Genomic DNA, 12,507 nt, shown 5'->3' with positions numbered 1-12,507 from the left:
AAAAAATAAATTTATAATTAATTAAAATTTAATACAATAATAATTCATTTCAACAAATTCAAATTTTATAAAGTATGTTTTTTTTTTTTTTTTTTTTAGTTTTAGTTAACAATAACAACATTAATTCTGTGCTACAGCTTCCAGGTTTAGGACGTCTATATTTAATTGAACCATGGTCCCTATTTAAAAGAATGGATTTTGCATCTTTTTAAGAAGTGATGAATGATGCTTGTCCATGCTAATCTTGCAACCATGATGCATTTTTATGCAGTTTCTAAGATCTGAGTGGTTTTAAATGCATATCTATGAAGTTGCAAGGGTGTTGTAGGTGATTATTATTGCTAGGTGGTTTATAGAGTATTCTGAGTGGTTGCTTAGTAGGCCAAGTCAAGATCTTACCTACCATCAAGGGTCTATGATATTCTGGTTTCTAGATGGCTGTGGTCCCTCTTTCTGACAGTGAAATTGTTTTGCCCTTTTTGTCATGTGCCAAGTGAAGATATTTAGTCATATTACTTAATATGGTTAAAAAAGAAAAGAAAAGAAATGTAATACCACCAAAGTTTAATACTTGAAACTCCTAAGCATAGCCTTCAAGTGCATCACTTAAAAATATAAAACAGGCTTCTTCAAATCTGGCCCTGGAGAGTTTAGCTCTGATCAACATCACCTGCCTATAATAACTTCTTGTAATCCTGAAAATCTTGATTTGCTTGCTCTGGTGTGTTTAATTAGGGTTGAACATAAACTCTACAGCAGTGGTTCCCAACCACTGTCCTGGAGGCCCCCTAACACTGCAGGTTTTCCATGTCTTTTTAATCAAACACACCTGATTCAGATCATTTGCTCATTAGCAGAGACTCCAAGACCTGAAATGGGTGTATCAGAAAAGGAGAGATGCAAAATATGCAGTGTTGGGGGGCCTCCAGGAGCGAGGTTGGGAACCACTGTTCTACAGGTCAATGGTCCTCTGGGGCCAGATTTGATGAACGCTGAAAAAATAAAACATGACTATTTCTGGCTCTAAAATCCAATCCGATGAGCTACATTCAAAGCTGTTTTAAATTAGCCAATAAATGCACACATTTACCCAGTAAATTTACTAATGCATGGCATCTCATGGCTCTAGTGAAAGTATGTAATCTTGATCTAGCACTACTTTATTCTGTTTGACCCTCTAGTGATTTATCTTTATATTAGATTCTGCAGCTTTTTTAAAGTAATTGCCTCAAACAGCATACATGAACAAAATGTTGTGTATGCACAGCAAGCCATCAGTTCTCAAGAATATATTACGACCAACTGTTTTGAGTTGTTTTGTCTAGCTCTTTTGTTTATAGTGATTTTATTATGATCACAGTCCATTTTCATTGTTCTAACATAAAACATTAGGGTAAAGTCTTTGTTTGGCTTGGTGAAAGTGCAGTCCGGAAGTTTCCAGGCAAAGCAACTTCTCCTGTATGCTGAGATGGTCTGGTTCTGTTTTGGCCTGTGAGATGATCTACTGGCTCACATCAATGACTGATTGCGTGTGCACCTTTGATGTACAAAAAGAGTCTGATGTGACTTCACCAAACACTGGCAGACCTTTTTTTGCTGATCGTGAATACCACATGCCAATTTGTTCTACCATCATGTCATTTGATGTTTTCATCAAGCGTCAGAATTATTTTACTATGCCTGCCAAACTCTCCGCTCGCTCCTCTCGTAACTCTCTGTGTTGAATGGAAAGGACTGTGTGCATCCATTTCTTCACGTCTGTAATCTCAGACTCACGTCTTTGTTGTGTGTCCAGGCTTTCGCTTAATTTGAAACCGCCATCATCCCTCATGAGCATGTTTTATATGAAATGCTTTTTTCAGAGTATCCGGTTTACAATGTTGGATGTTTTTTGGGACTGTGAGGGACTGTGGTAACTTTGTCTTTCTCTTTGTCTTCTGATTGGTTGGATTTTCACCACAGGGAACAAGGGCAAGTACTGCACCCTTCTCTTCTCTGACCTTCATGTTTTATTTCATTCATCAGTTGCTGTGTCATTTATTTTCAGTGTTATTAGCATGCATCTGCTTATATACTTTTTTTCCAGAGTATTCATGTCCCATCACCGTTCGTGTGTTTAATTAAAATAATCTGTCACTTCTAATGAGTGCATTTCATATCACACACACACACACACACACACACACACACACACACACACACACACACACACACACACACACACACACACACACACACACACACACACACACACACACACACACACACACACATATATATTAAATCTTTAAACACTGCAATCATTCTGCATGCTGTTAATTACTGCTTTTGTGTGTTTAACATGCCAGCTTCTCCTGTAAAGCATGTTGGGTCAAATCAGCTGATTGGGGTTTTTCAATGGACAATGCCGATAACTAGACATTAGCATGGCGGCCACAATACAATCCTTAAACCAGCTTAAAGTGTTTGATGGTCTCCTGTGCCGGTCTGTTGACTGGTTTTAGGTCTTTTATTTTCACCCTTCAATGCCAGCTTGATAAGATGAAGATCAACGGCTGCAAGACCATCTTAAACCAGTTTAGGCTGGTTTTATGCATGTTTTTTTTTTTTTTAGCATGTCAGTTTCTGTTGGGTTTTCAGTGGCTAAAGCTGATACAGATAACTAAAAATTGTCATGGCGGCTACAGTGCTGAAATATGTGATATCTCTGTTGAAAAAAATAATTTTAAATGGTTTGATGGTCTTAGTTAGTCTTCCATGCTGACTATTGACTGGTTTTAGAGGGTTTGGGGCTGTTGAAACCAGCTAGACCAACCGAAGACCAGCTTGGCAAGGCTGCAAGACCATCTTAAACTAGTTTAAACTGGTTTTATGCATGTTTTAACAGCAGGGAAAGACTAGTACAATTTAATTAAAGCACTTGTCATATTCACATACAATGAAATGAAATGAACATTTTGTTATGCCATATTTTGTTATGCCATATCAATCTATACCAGTCTAATCAGTAATATTTTCAATATGCTCTGTCTAAATGACATCTTTAAATCTCTCTCTCTCTCTCTCTCTCTCTTTCTCTCTCTCTCTCTCTCTCTCTCTCTCTCTCTCTCTCTCTCTTAATTTCTCTCTGTAGCCTTTGAAACCATTCAGCAGGAGAAATTTGAGGAATATGGGTACACCTTTATTGCACCCAGGTAACACACACACACACACACACACACACACACACACACACACACTCACAGAGCAGAAACCGCAGACCTCCCACAAGGTTTAGTCGTGACAGGTTTATATGGACTCACTGTATCTAGACCACATTAGTCTTTCAAGGCCTATAAATTCACACCTTCAGACCCACATTTCACTCCCTTTAAAAATGGATCCCACAGACACAGCAGCAGCAAATATGTTTGGTTAAAACGTCACACTTCTTGAATACACAGGTCTCACTGTGGTCATCCGACAGATTGTGTTCCTTTTTTTTTTCAGGGAATACTGCAAGGACCTCAAAGTCTTATCCAACAACACCCAATTTTTGGTGGACTTCAATGAGTACATTGACAGGAAAACTCCAAATGGTCCTCTGTGTGAGTGCAAACCTCAACACATTCATCCATCTGAGAGTATGAGAGTATGGCTCACAATGCAATAACCTCAACTTGACCTTCCTTTTCCTGTGTGATGAATATAAGCTGTGCTTGCTTGCTTATTTATTTATTTTCCCCTTCTTGATTTTTATTTGAAAAAGAATGTTTTCTGAGTCATTTTTGCAGTGATATTAAACCAGCTGTAATAAAACCAGCTGGACATCAAAGTTTCAAATACTTTTCAGCCCCTTGTATAGCATTATCTTTTACAAAAACAAACCACTGTGGTTATTTCTGAATACATGATGTAGTGATATCTTTAAGTGGCTGAGTCAGGTTGATTCCCGCTCAAATGATGTCAGTGAGTGTGTGGCGGTCCTGCCGTCTGAGAAGGTGACCCCTGTCAGCGCTCGGTTTAATCACACTGTAATTGATTAGTCTGCTCTGTAATGACTCCAGCACTGTCATCCTAATGTTCTTACCCATCGTGACTCACTCTTTTCTGTAAAGAGATGCTATCACTACAGCGCTCACACACGAACACAAACAAAGATCTTTGCTTAATAGGCATTATTTTTCTCCTGAGAAGTATGGAAGGTTTCTGTCACCAAGTTGATGCTTTTAAATTTAAAGGACCATCTTTATTTATTATTTTATTTGAATAATTTCCTTTTTCCATGCAATGCTGCTGTTATATAAGATAAGATATGTATATATTTTAATGTTAATGTGTAATTATTATTAGCAACAGACCAAAATATATTTATATACACCAAACTGAGAAACAGTTTCTGTTTTCAGTTTTCTAGTTTCATGTGTTTCATTTCAACAATTGTGTAAATGAAGATTTCTGCAGTTTTGCAGTTGGTTTCCAAATTTCTGGGTCAACAGGGAGTGGAGTTCGAACATGGGAAAATCCTGTTTTCCATGACATAATCCAAAACTATCGACTATAAAGACTTTCCTTTCTCTTTGTCTGTATTGTTCAGGTAATCTCACTCTTGTAAACCGGTTGCTGCTGGATGCCGGTCTCACAGCAGACCTCGTCAAAGTCTGGAAGGATCAGAATGTGTAAGATTAGAGCAAAACACACACATGGAACAACATAAAACAATCATCTTCATCTGTGTGAAATGTCTTGAGTTTTCAAGTACAAAGATCTCTGCAGGCCAGAGAGACGCCTTCATATAATTGCTGAACACAAAGCTCCATTTAAAGTCCTGACATGAATAAGACTGCTGTCTTATTGTCAAAAGCAAACTGTTAGAGTCTAGCAATTACAGCCAGGATTAAAGAACCCGACCATGTGGGAGTCCAAAAACAATACACAGTGCATATGACACATTTCATAACTGTTTCCAATTAAACAATTGGTGTTTCAATTAAATTTTTACATTGAAGAATGACCCAAATATTCCATTAGCCCTATGTTTTTTAATTTATTTATATTTTTATTTGGAGGATGAATGTGTTAATGGTTACTCTGAACATTCTTGAAGTAACTGAATTTAAAGTACAAGGCTAGAATACCTAAACAAAACAATCACAGGTGTAAAGCTAGTCAAAGTTGCTTGGTTTCTGTTTGTGGTCTTTGGGAAATTTCTAAACTACATGCTAAACATACTGATGACTTTTTTATTTCATTAGAGATGGAGTTTTGGCCCGGTTTGTGGCTACAGATGGAGGCATTACACGTGTGTATCCTAAAAGGTAAGTTCCTTTCACAGTTACGTGAAATATGTGCACTTCTCCACCCCCATGTGTGCATGTGAGATGCTAAATTCTTTACAATCTTTCCTCTGTCGGCAAGCCCCGCAGGAGTCTGTGGTTGAGACTGAAAGAAAGAGTGAGAGGGGATGTTTCAGAGGATGTTTCTGGTACAGAGTGACTCTTTTGAGATTTCTTATGGGAGCCATGTGCAGCTCTTGCTCTCTTTCGCCTGTCTTTAATAGCTTAAATCTATAACAGTGAGTGCTTGAGTTCATAAACTTGCTCTGGTGGTGTTAAACAGCAGGATAGTGTTTAAGAAGCTACAATGGTGCACTTATTCACAGTTCATATTTACTCACCTCGGTTCGAAAAACAAAACACCTTTTTGGAGCTTCTTGGCACCAGCTACTATTTGCTTGCATTTTTTGGCATTGGTCAGCATGTATATACTGCCAGTCATCGGCATACTGAATCAAATGATACCCAGTTTTCCTCTGTCAGTCAATTTGAGCATGGACCATTTCGAATTTTGTAGTAAAGTGCTGTATTTTGCTAAACGCTTTAGTGTATTGTTATGAATCTTATAGAACTGTTTGCAGGAAGGTTATGAAATTTTTCACACGGATAGAGGACAGTCTTATCATCAACCACAGCAATTTGGAGTCTGTAACTCAAGCTCTCTAGCACCACCAACAGGCCAAATTTGCATGCATGTTTCTGCTAAAACCATAAGGTCTAAAAGCAAAATTCTTTTTTCCTCTGATTCCTTGGCTCAAACCGAGTTGAACACATACCGAATTAGAATTTTCTATGGGTCAAGAATTTTCGCAATTTTTAATTTTCAGAAAAATCTACCTTTTCAAACTCGTCCTAGATGGTGTATCCAATTTTCACTGGAATTGGTTCAGATCATCTTCAGAGCATTTTGGCAAAAAGTTACAAAAGTTTTTTGATTTACCAAGCCGTTTTTGAAAAGTGCGTTAACAAATTTGACAAAGTTTGTGCAAAAATAGACTTGAGGCTATATCTCTGCAACGTTTTAGCAGATTCTGACCAAACTTGGTATGTGTTATAACAATCATGACCTGAGGGCAAATGAGTAGTTTCGGCACAGCACCACCTACTAGTCAAAAGATATTTAAAAAAAATAAGAATAGAATAGTTCTGAATAGTTTGGCCAAAAATCATAAGATTCGGAACGTCATATCGAATCAAACGATACCTAATTTTCCTATGTCGGTCTTTTTAGGCGTCAGCTATTTTGAGTTTTGTAGTAAAATGCTGTATCAACAAATGTCTTTAACAGGGGTCTCCAACCCTGCACCTCAAAATCCACCATAATGTAGAGTCCATAATCAACCCAAATCAAACACACCTGAACCAGCTAAGGTGTTTAGGGCTACTTAATTACAGACAGATGTGTTGAAGCAGGGTTGAACTTCAGGCCCCGTCCACACGGAGACACGTTTAGCTGTGTACGCATAAATTTTGTATCATATCGGCATTTCGTCAACACGGATCCGGTGTTTTTGGAGAGTGAAACCGATATTTTTTGAAACCGGGTCCCAGAGTAGATATATCTGAAAATACTGCCCTTGCGTTTTCGTGTGGACCGTGAATCTGTATATTTTCTGAAATGATGACATCATCAGCCCACGTCTCACCCCTAGTCAGACACCACTACGTCACGTAATAGAAACATAAACATGAACAAACACTGAACAATTGTCTTTTTATTAACTAACATTAACAGATTAATAAATGTACTGTTCCATGTTCATTTGTATACCGCGCACAAGGTTTATGCGCATAGTCCAAGTCTTCTTCTCTGTTTTTAGTGTATCTCTGTGGCAAAATTACAGCACCACATACTGGTCTGGCATGTATACTACATCGTTTTGTGTTGGTTTTGTGGTTTCATGTGGATGTAGATATTTCTTGAGAAGAGAGAAAAAAAAAAGATGGGATAGGAAAAGCTCTGGCTTCGTGTGGAAATAGCCTTAGTCTGCAGGAAATTAGCTCTCCGGAAGCAGGGTTGGAGAACCCTGGTATTTACTGAGTAATTAAAGAAAGCTCTTCAGCTCTTAATTTTACTTCTGTTGTGTTTGGCCCCTTAATTGCTGCTTGCAGTTCTATTTATTATTTTATTTTATTTTATTTATTTTTATTTCTTATATGTGAGCCTTAGTAACTTAATTTACACAGTTATATTTAAATTTAATTTCATGTTAATTTCTTCTATGGTATATGTACATGAAAAGTGAACAAACACATTCAAGTAAACATTTGTGTATTCATTCTTAAATGATTTCATTACACTGTCTATAAAAATAAAAACTTGGTGCCTTTTTCTAATGAAAACCATACATTTGCCATTTGATTCCTTTTAGGATTTTTGATTCATGCATTCTTGAGAATTATTAATATTGCTATTTTCCATTCTTTTGTTTGAAATGCCTTTTAATTTGAGTCTTTCTCTCGCTTTTCTCTAATCTTTTTCAGTGCTGGGGAAGAATGGGGTGAAAACTCTGAGACCTATGACTCAAGTTTTTACAAAAGGAATTTGGACAATGACGTATACATCTTCACCGCCCCATACATCAACAGTAAGAAACATACACTCTTACAATACACATCCCCTCTATAACATTTGGATGGACGTGTGCTCACTTTGGCTTTACTAAGACAGCTGTTGATCTACTTGAAATGCATACCTACAGATCTCCTGCCAAGGCCGCGTAAGCTTATATTATTGGGGGATTACCATTCAATGAGACTACGTCACATTCATGCACGTGTGGTCTGCAGGACTAATACACCGATGGACTAGAAGCACCCATGTGCCAAAATGCAACCCCAGGGGAACGCCTGGTCCTTGTGTTTATGGGAGGTTTTACCATTTAAGCTAATGGTGAAAGCAGACTGAAACCCTTATAGATCTCTCAAACAGTTTGATATCATATGTAACATTTCTACCTTGGCAGGTGTTACAAGAAGAATTGCATTTGGATACTAAAACCATGCCTGTTTGGATTAGTTAAAAATAAAGCAAAGAGGGCCAATCTGACCTTAAATGCATTTTATTGTTCTGCATTTGTGCTGTCTTTTCCCTTGAAACAGAGAGCAGAGAGTCTGGTTATGAGTCCGGTATCCTTGTCAGTAAAGCAGTGGACTTGGACATTAATGGAGCAAAACTCAAACCTGCTGGTGAGGTCTTAAAAAGTTCAGCTACATCACTATTCAAAAGTTTGGGGTCAGTATGATATATATATATATATATATATATATATATATATATATATATATATATATATATATATATATATAAAGGGGATTACTCCATCCCAAAATAAAAATTTTGACATTAGTCCATCCCAAAATACCCCCATGTTACCCCATGTTGTTCAAACCCTTAAAAGCTTTGTTCGTCTTCATAACACAATTTAAGATATTTTGGATGAAAACCGGGAGGCTTGAGACTGTCCCATAGACTGCCAAATAAATAACAGTGTCAAGGTCCAGGAAAGTATGAAAACATTGTCAGAATAGTCCATCTGCCATCAGTGATTCAACTGTAACTTTATGAAGCGATGAGAATACTTTTTGTACACAAAGAAAACAAAAATAACAACTTTATTCAACAATTCCTCTCCTCTGTGTCTCTCCAAATCAGCATAGCGCCATTTTGCCAATTCTGAGCTGTACGCAGATGGCGTACGCTCTTCTGTGTCAGCCGCGCCACAAAGATACGTCTCAAGCCTCCCTGTTTTCCTCCAAAATATCTTAAATTGTTTTCCGAAGACAAACAAAGCGTTTATGGGTTTGGACGACATGGGGGTAAGTGAATAATGACAAAATTTTCATTTTGGGATGGAGTATCCCTTTAATACTTTCATTCATCAAGGATGCATTAAATTGGTCACACGTGACAGTAAAAGTATTTTATAATGTTACAAAATATTTCTATTTCAAATAAAAGTTCTACTTTTGAACTTCTATTGTTCAAAAAAAAAAAAAATCAGTTTCCACAAATCACAGTTTTAAACGCTGATAATAAGTTTCTTGAGCCCCAAATCAGCATATTAGAATGATTTCTGAAAGATCTTGTGACACACTGAAGACTAATAGGAATAAATAAAATTTTATGATATATTCAATTAGAAATACATATTTAAAATTTTAATAAAATTCACAATATTACTGTTTGATTTTTGATTTTTGACTAATTAAATGCAGCCTTGGTGAGCATAAGGGGAAAAAAATGTACAGACCCTGTACTTTGAACTGTTTTGTTTAAATAGACCTGTTTATAGTGAATTATCAAGGATTTCCAACCAGTAGTAATTTCTCTGTGGTTAAGTAAAACAGTTTATCTTTAGAAAAGAAAAGAAAAGAAAAGAAAAGAAAAGAAAAGAAAAGAAAAGAAAAGAAAAGAAAAGAAAAGAAAAGAAAACAACCCTGTAATGTCAATGGTATTATTTTTTTTTTTTAACAAAATAGGTTTGTTTTTGCACAAGTAATTTTGTTTGTGTTTTAATGATTCATCACTGATGACTAACAATGTTTATGATTCATTATTTGGTCATTCTCTACATGAATTAATTTCAGAGCTTTGTGCACATCAGGGTCTGACCCTGACATTAATTTCTCTCATCATCTGAATATTTTATTATGATATTTTTTTGTCCTCACACGAGTACGATTTCAACACCGGTGACAGTGTGTGTTTTATGTTATCATACAGTGGTGGGAGTCAAACTCAACGTATCGGCCTGGATGAACAGCTTCATAAATGCTACCACCAAGAAAAATGTAAGCGGAAATGACCCCCATTTCCTTATCGGCACATGTGGAAGCTGTTTAGTCACAAACTCAGCCTCTCTAGATGGGCCGATAATGCCGTCTGAGAGCGGAGATGAATTGACTCGCTCTAATAAATGTTGTAGATGGCTTGTTTCATGAATTCTCACTTCTCTCCTCACATAATTTCCTCTCCGCAGTGCAAGGATGAGATCTGCGGGTGCCTCAGAAATGATAAGGTAGGGTGCTGACTGCTTCATGCTGCTCTGACCTCTGTAGCCACTTATCTAAAGCTGCTTTCACTCTCGGTTTCTGATGAATGGCTGGTTTTACTCCTCAGCAAGTGGACTGCGTGATTCTGGATGATGGCGGCTTTCTGCTCATGTCCAATCAGGATGATTATATCACACAGGTAGAATATATTTACAAGGCTAATGCCAAGTCCAGCAATACTGTGTGCTGACAGTCACACAAAGATATAGTTTTTATCTTTTCACTCTGATGTTTCAGATAGGTCAGTTCTTTGGTGAAGTGGACCCTGTTCTGATGATCACTCTGGTCAACAGCTCACTGTTCTCCTTTAATAAAACCTACGACTACCAATCCGTCTGCGACCCGGAGAGAGAAACTAAAGCTGCTGCCGGACCCCGTTCTATATACGTGGTAAAGTTGGATTGGTCCTACTAAAAATAAAGGGTTTTAAGATCCATAGGAGAACCTTCAACAAGAACTTTTTATTGTCAGCTTCTTCAGCAAACCATCAATGTACTGCAGGGTTTGTGGTGGATTTCTGAAATGAGGAAACAAAGTCAAAATTTTGAATTGAGTGTCTTAATACATCTATATTTGTGTGTTTGTTTTTTGACAGCCAACAATCGCAGATATGCTGACTGTAGGCTGGTGGGCCTCCACTGCGGTCTGGTGAGAAAAAATGGACACTACTCACTGAGAAATAAACGAGTGAACGATTGCACTATGAGGTGGATGTTCTCATTTTTTTCTCCCTTGTAGGTCAGTTCTGCAGCAGCTACTTCTCAGTCTGACCCTCCCAAATGTAGTGGGAACAGGTGTGTTTCAGAAACAAAACCCAGGAATTCTGGCTCTTCTATTTGCATTCAAGAAATTTTGGATTTTCTAAACCCTGTCAACCAAAAAAAAAAAAAAAAAAAAAAACAACAACAACTGAACAATTTTATTCTAGTGTTCTAATGTAATGTTTATTAAATTATTATAACAATTAATATATCTATATATATATATATATATATATCTATATATATATATATATATAATTGTTTATATAAATTTAATATTAATATATATATAATTATTTATAATAAATGTATATTTATATAATATAATATATATATATATATTTATATATATATATATCTAGATATACATATATATAATATATATATATACAATTATTTAGAAATTATTATATATTATTAGATTTAAATTTATTTTTATTTTTACATATCCTTTTAGATATTAATTTATGTAATATTCCATTTATCATAATATAATACATCATTTTTGTCCTAAACGTGAAAGTGACATGACATACAGCCAAGTATGGTGACCCATACTCAGAATTTGTGCTCTGCATTTAACCCATCCAAAGTGCACACACACAGCAGTGAACACACACCCAGAGCAGTGGGTGCAGCCACTTTTATGCTGCGGCGCCCGGGGAGCAGTTGGGGGTTCGGTGCCTTGCTCAAGGGTACCTTAGTCGTGGTATTGCAGGCGCGAGACTCAAACCCACAACCCTAGGGTTAGGAGTCAAACTCTCTAACCACTAGGCTACGACTTCCCCCAGTATATAACTGTATATAAAACATATAAAACAGTATATAAACAAACTTGTGTCAAAGTGAACTTTATTTTTTAAATAAAGCAAATGTAAATTGATTTCATGCAATGCTGTTAAGCTGTGATTTGCGTCTGTGTTTTGACATATACAGTGTGTTGCTGGTGTGTTTGTGTGTTTTTAGTGTACTCTGAGGATGACCTCTCGGATGCATTCTCCAAAGAGAGCTGTATCACCGAACAGACTCAGTATTTCTTTGAGAACGAGAACAAATCTTTCTCTGGAGCTATGGACTGTGGAAACTGCTCCAGGTGAGGACTGTTTTTATGTTTGTATGCGCATAAATCCATCCGCATTCCCTCCGTCCGTGTGTGTGGGAGTGCGTGTGAGCATGTGCAGATGATGTCAGCACTGTCTTTCTGTCTCTTCCTGGATAATTGCTCATCCTGGTAAGACATCTCTCCAAGGATTGAGCAGCTCAGCTTTCCTTCTCTTTTTCTTTCCGTCCCCTCTGCCCGCTCCCTCGTTCCCCAGATCCGTCCGACGTCCAGCCGGCCATAAATCCCACCGGCCGTGCTGTTTAATGTAACACCG

The 12,507-nt window shown here is 37.1% G+C and overlaps 1 protein-coding gene across 1 annotated transcript in view; it reads left to right on the top strand.

The window, feature by feature from the left end:
- Positions 1-12,507, top strand: part of LOC109109723 (voltage-dependent calcium channel subunit alpha-2/delta-1-like) — a 91,345-nt gene that overhangs the window by 73,487 nt on the left and 5,351 nt on the right. Inside the window, exons 26-39 of the mRNA XM_042775829.1 lie at positions 1,963-1,971; positions 3,134-3,194; positions 3,490-3,587; positions 4,577-4,658; positions 5,235-5,297; positions 7,800-7,903; positions 8,418-8,504; positions 10,042-10,109; positions 10,298-10,336; positions 10,438-10,509; positions 10,608-10,760; positions 10,966-11,018; positions 11,109-11,164; positions 12,098-12,224. Coding sequence (XP_042631763.1) covers positions 1,963-1,971; positions 3,134-3,194; positions 3,490-3,587; positions 4,577-4,658; positions 5,235-5,297; positions 7,800-7,903; positions 8,418-8,504; positions 10,042-10,109; positions 10,298-10,336; positions 10,438-10,509; positions 10,608-10,760; positions 10,966-11,018; positions 11,109-11,164; positions 12,098-12,224 — 1,072 coding nt within the window. The remainder of the gene's footprint in view (positions 1-1,962; positions 1,972-3,133; positions 3,195-3,489; positions 3,588-4,576; positions 4,659-5,234; positions 5,298-7,799; positions 7,904-8,417; positions 8,505-10,041; positions 10,110-10,297; positions 10,337-10,437; positions 10,510-10,607; positions 10,761-10,965; positions 11,019-11,108; positions 11,165-12,097; positions 12,225-12,507) is intronic.

Source organism: Cyprinus carpio, chromosome A18 (assembly GCF_018340385.1).
Source record: "Cyprinus carpio isolate SPL01 chromosome A18, ASM1834038v1, whole genome shotgun sequence".
NCBI lineage: Eukaryota > Metazoa > Chordata > Actinopteri > Cypriniformes > Cyprinidae > Cyprinus > Cyprinus carpio.
Note: the sequence above shows the minus strand (reverse complement) of the source record. Positions and strands in the feature narration are given on the sequence as shown.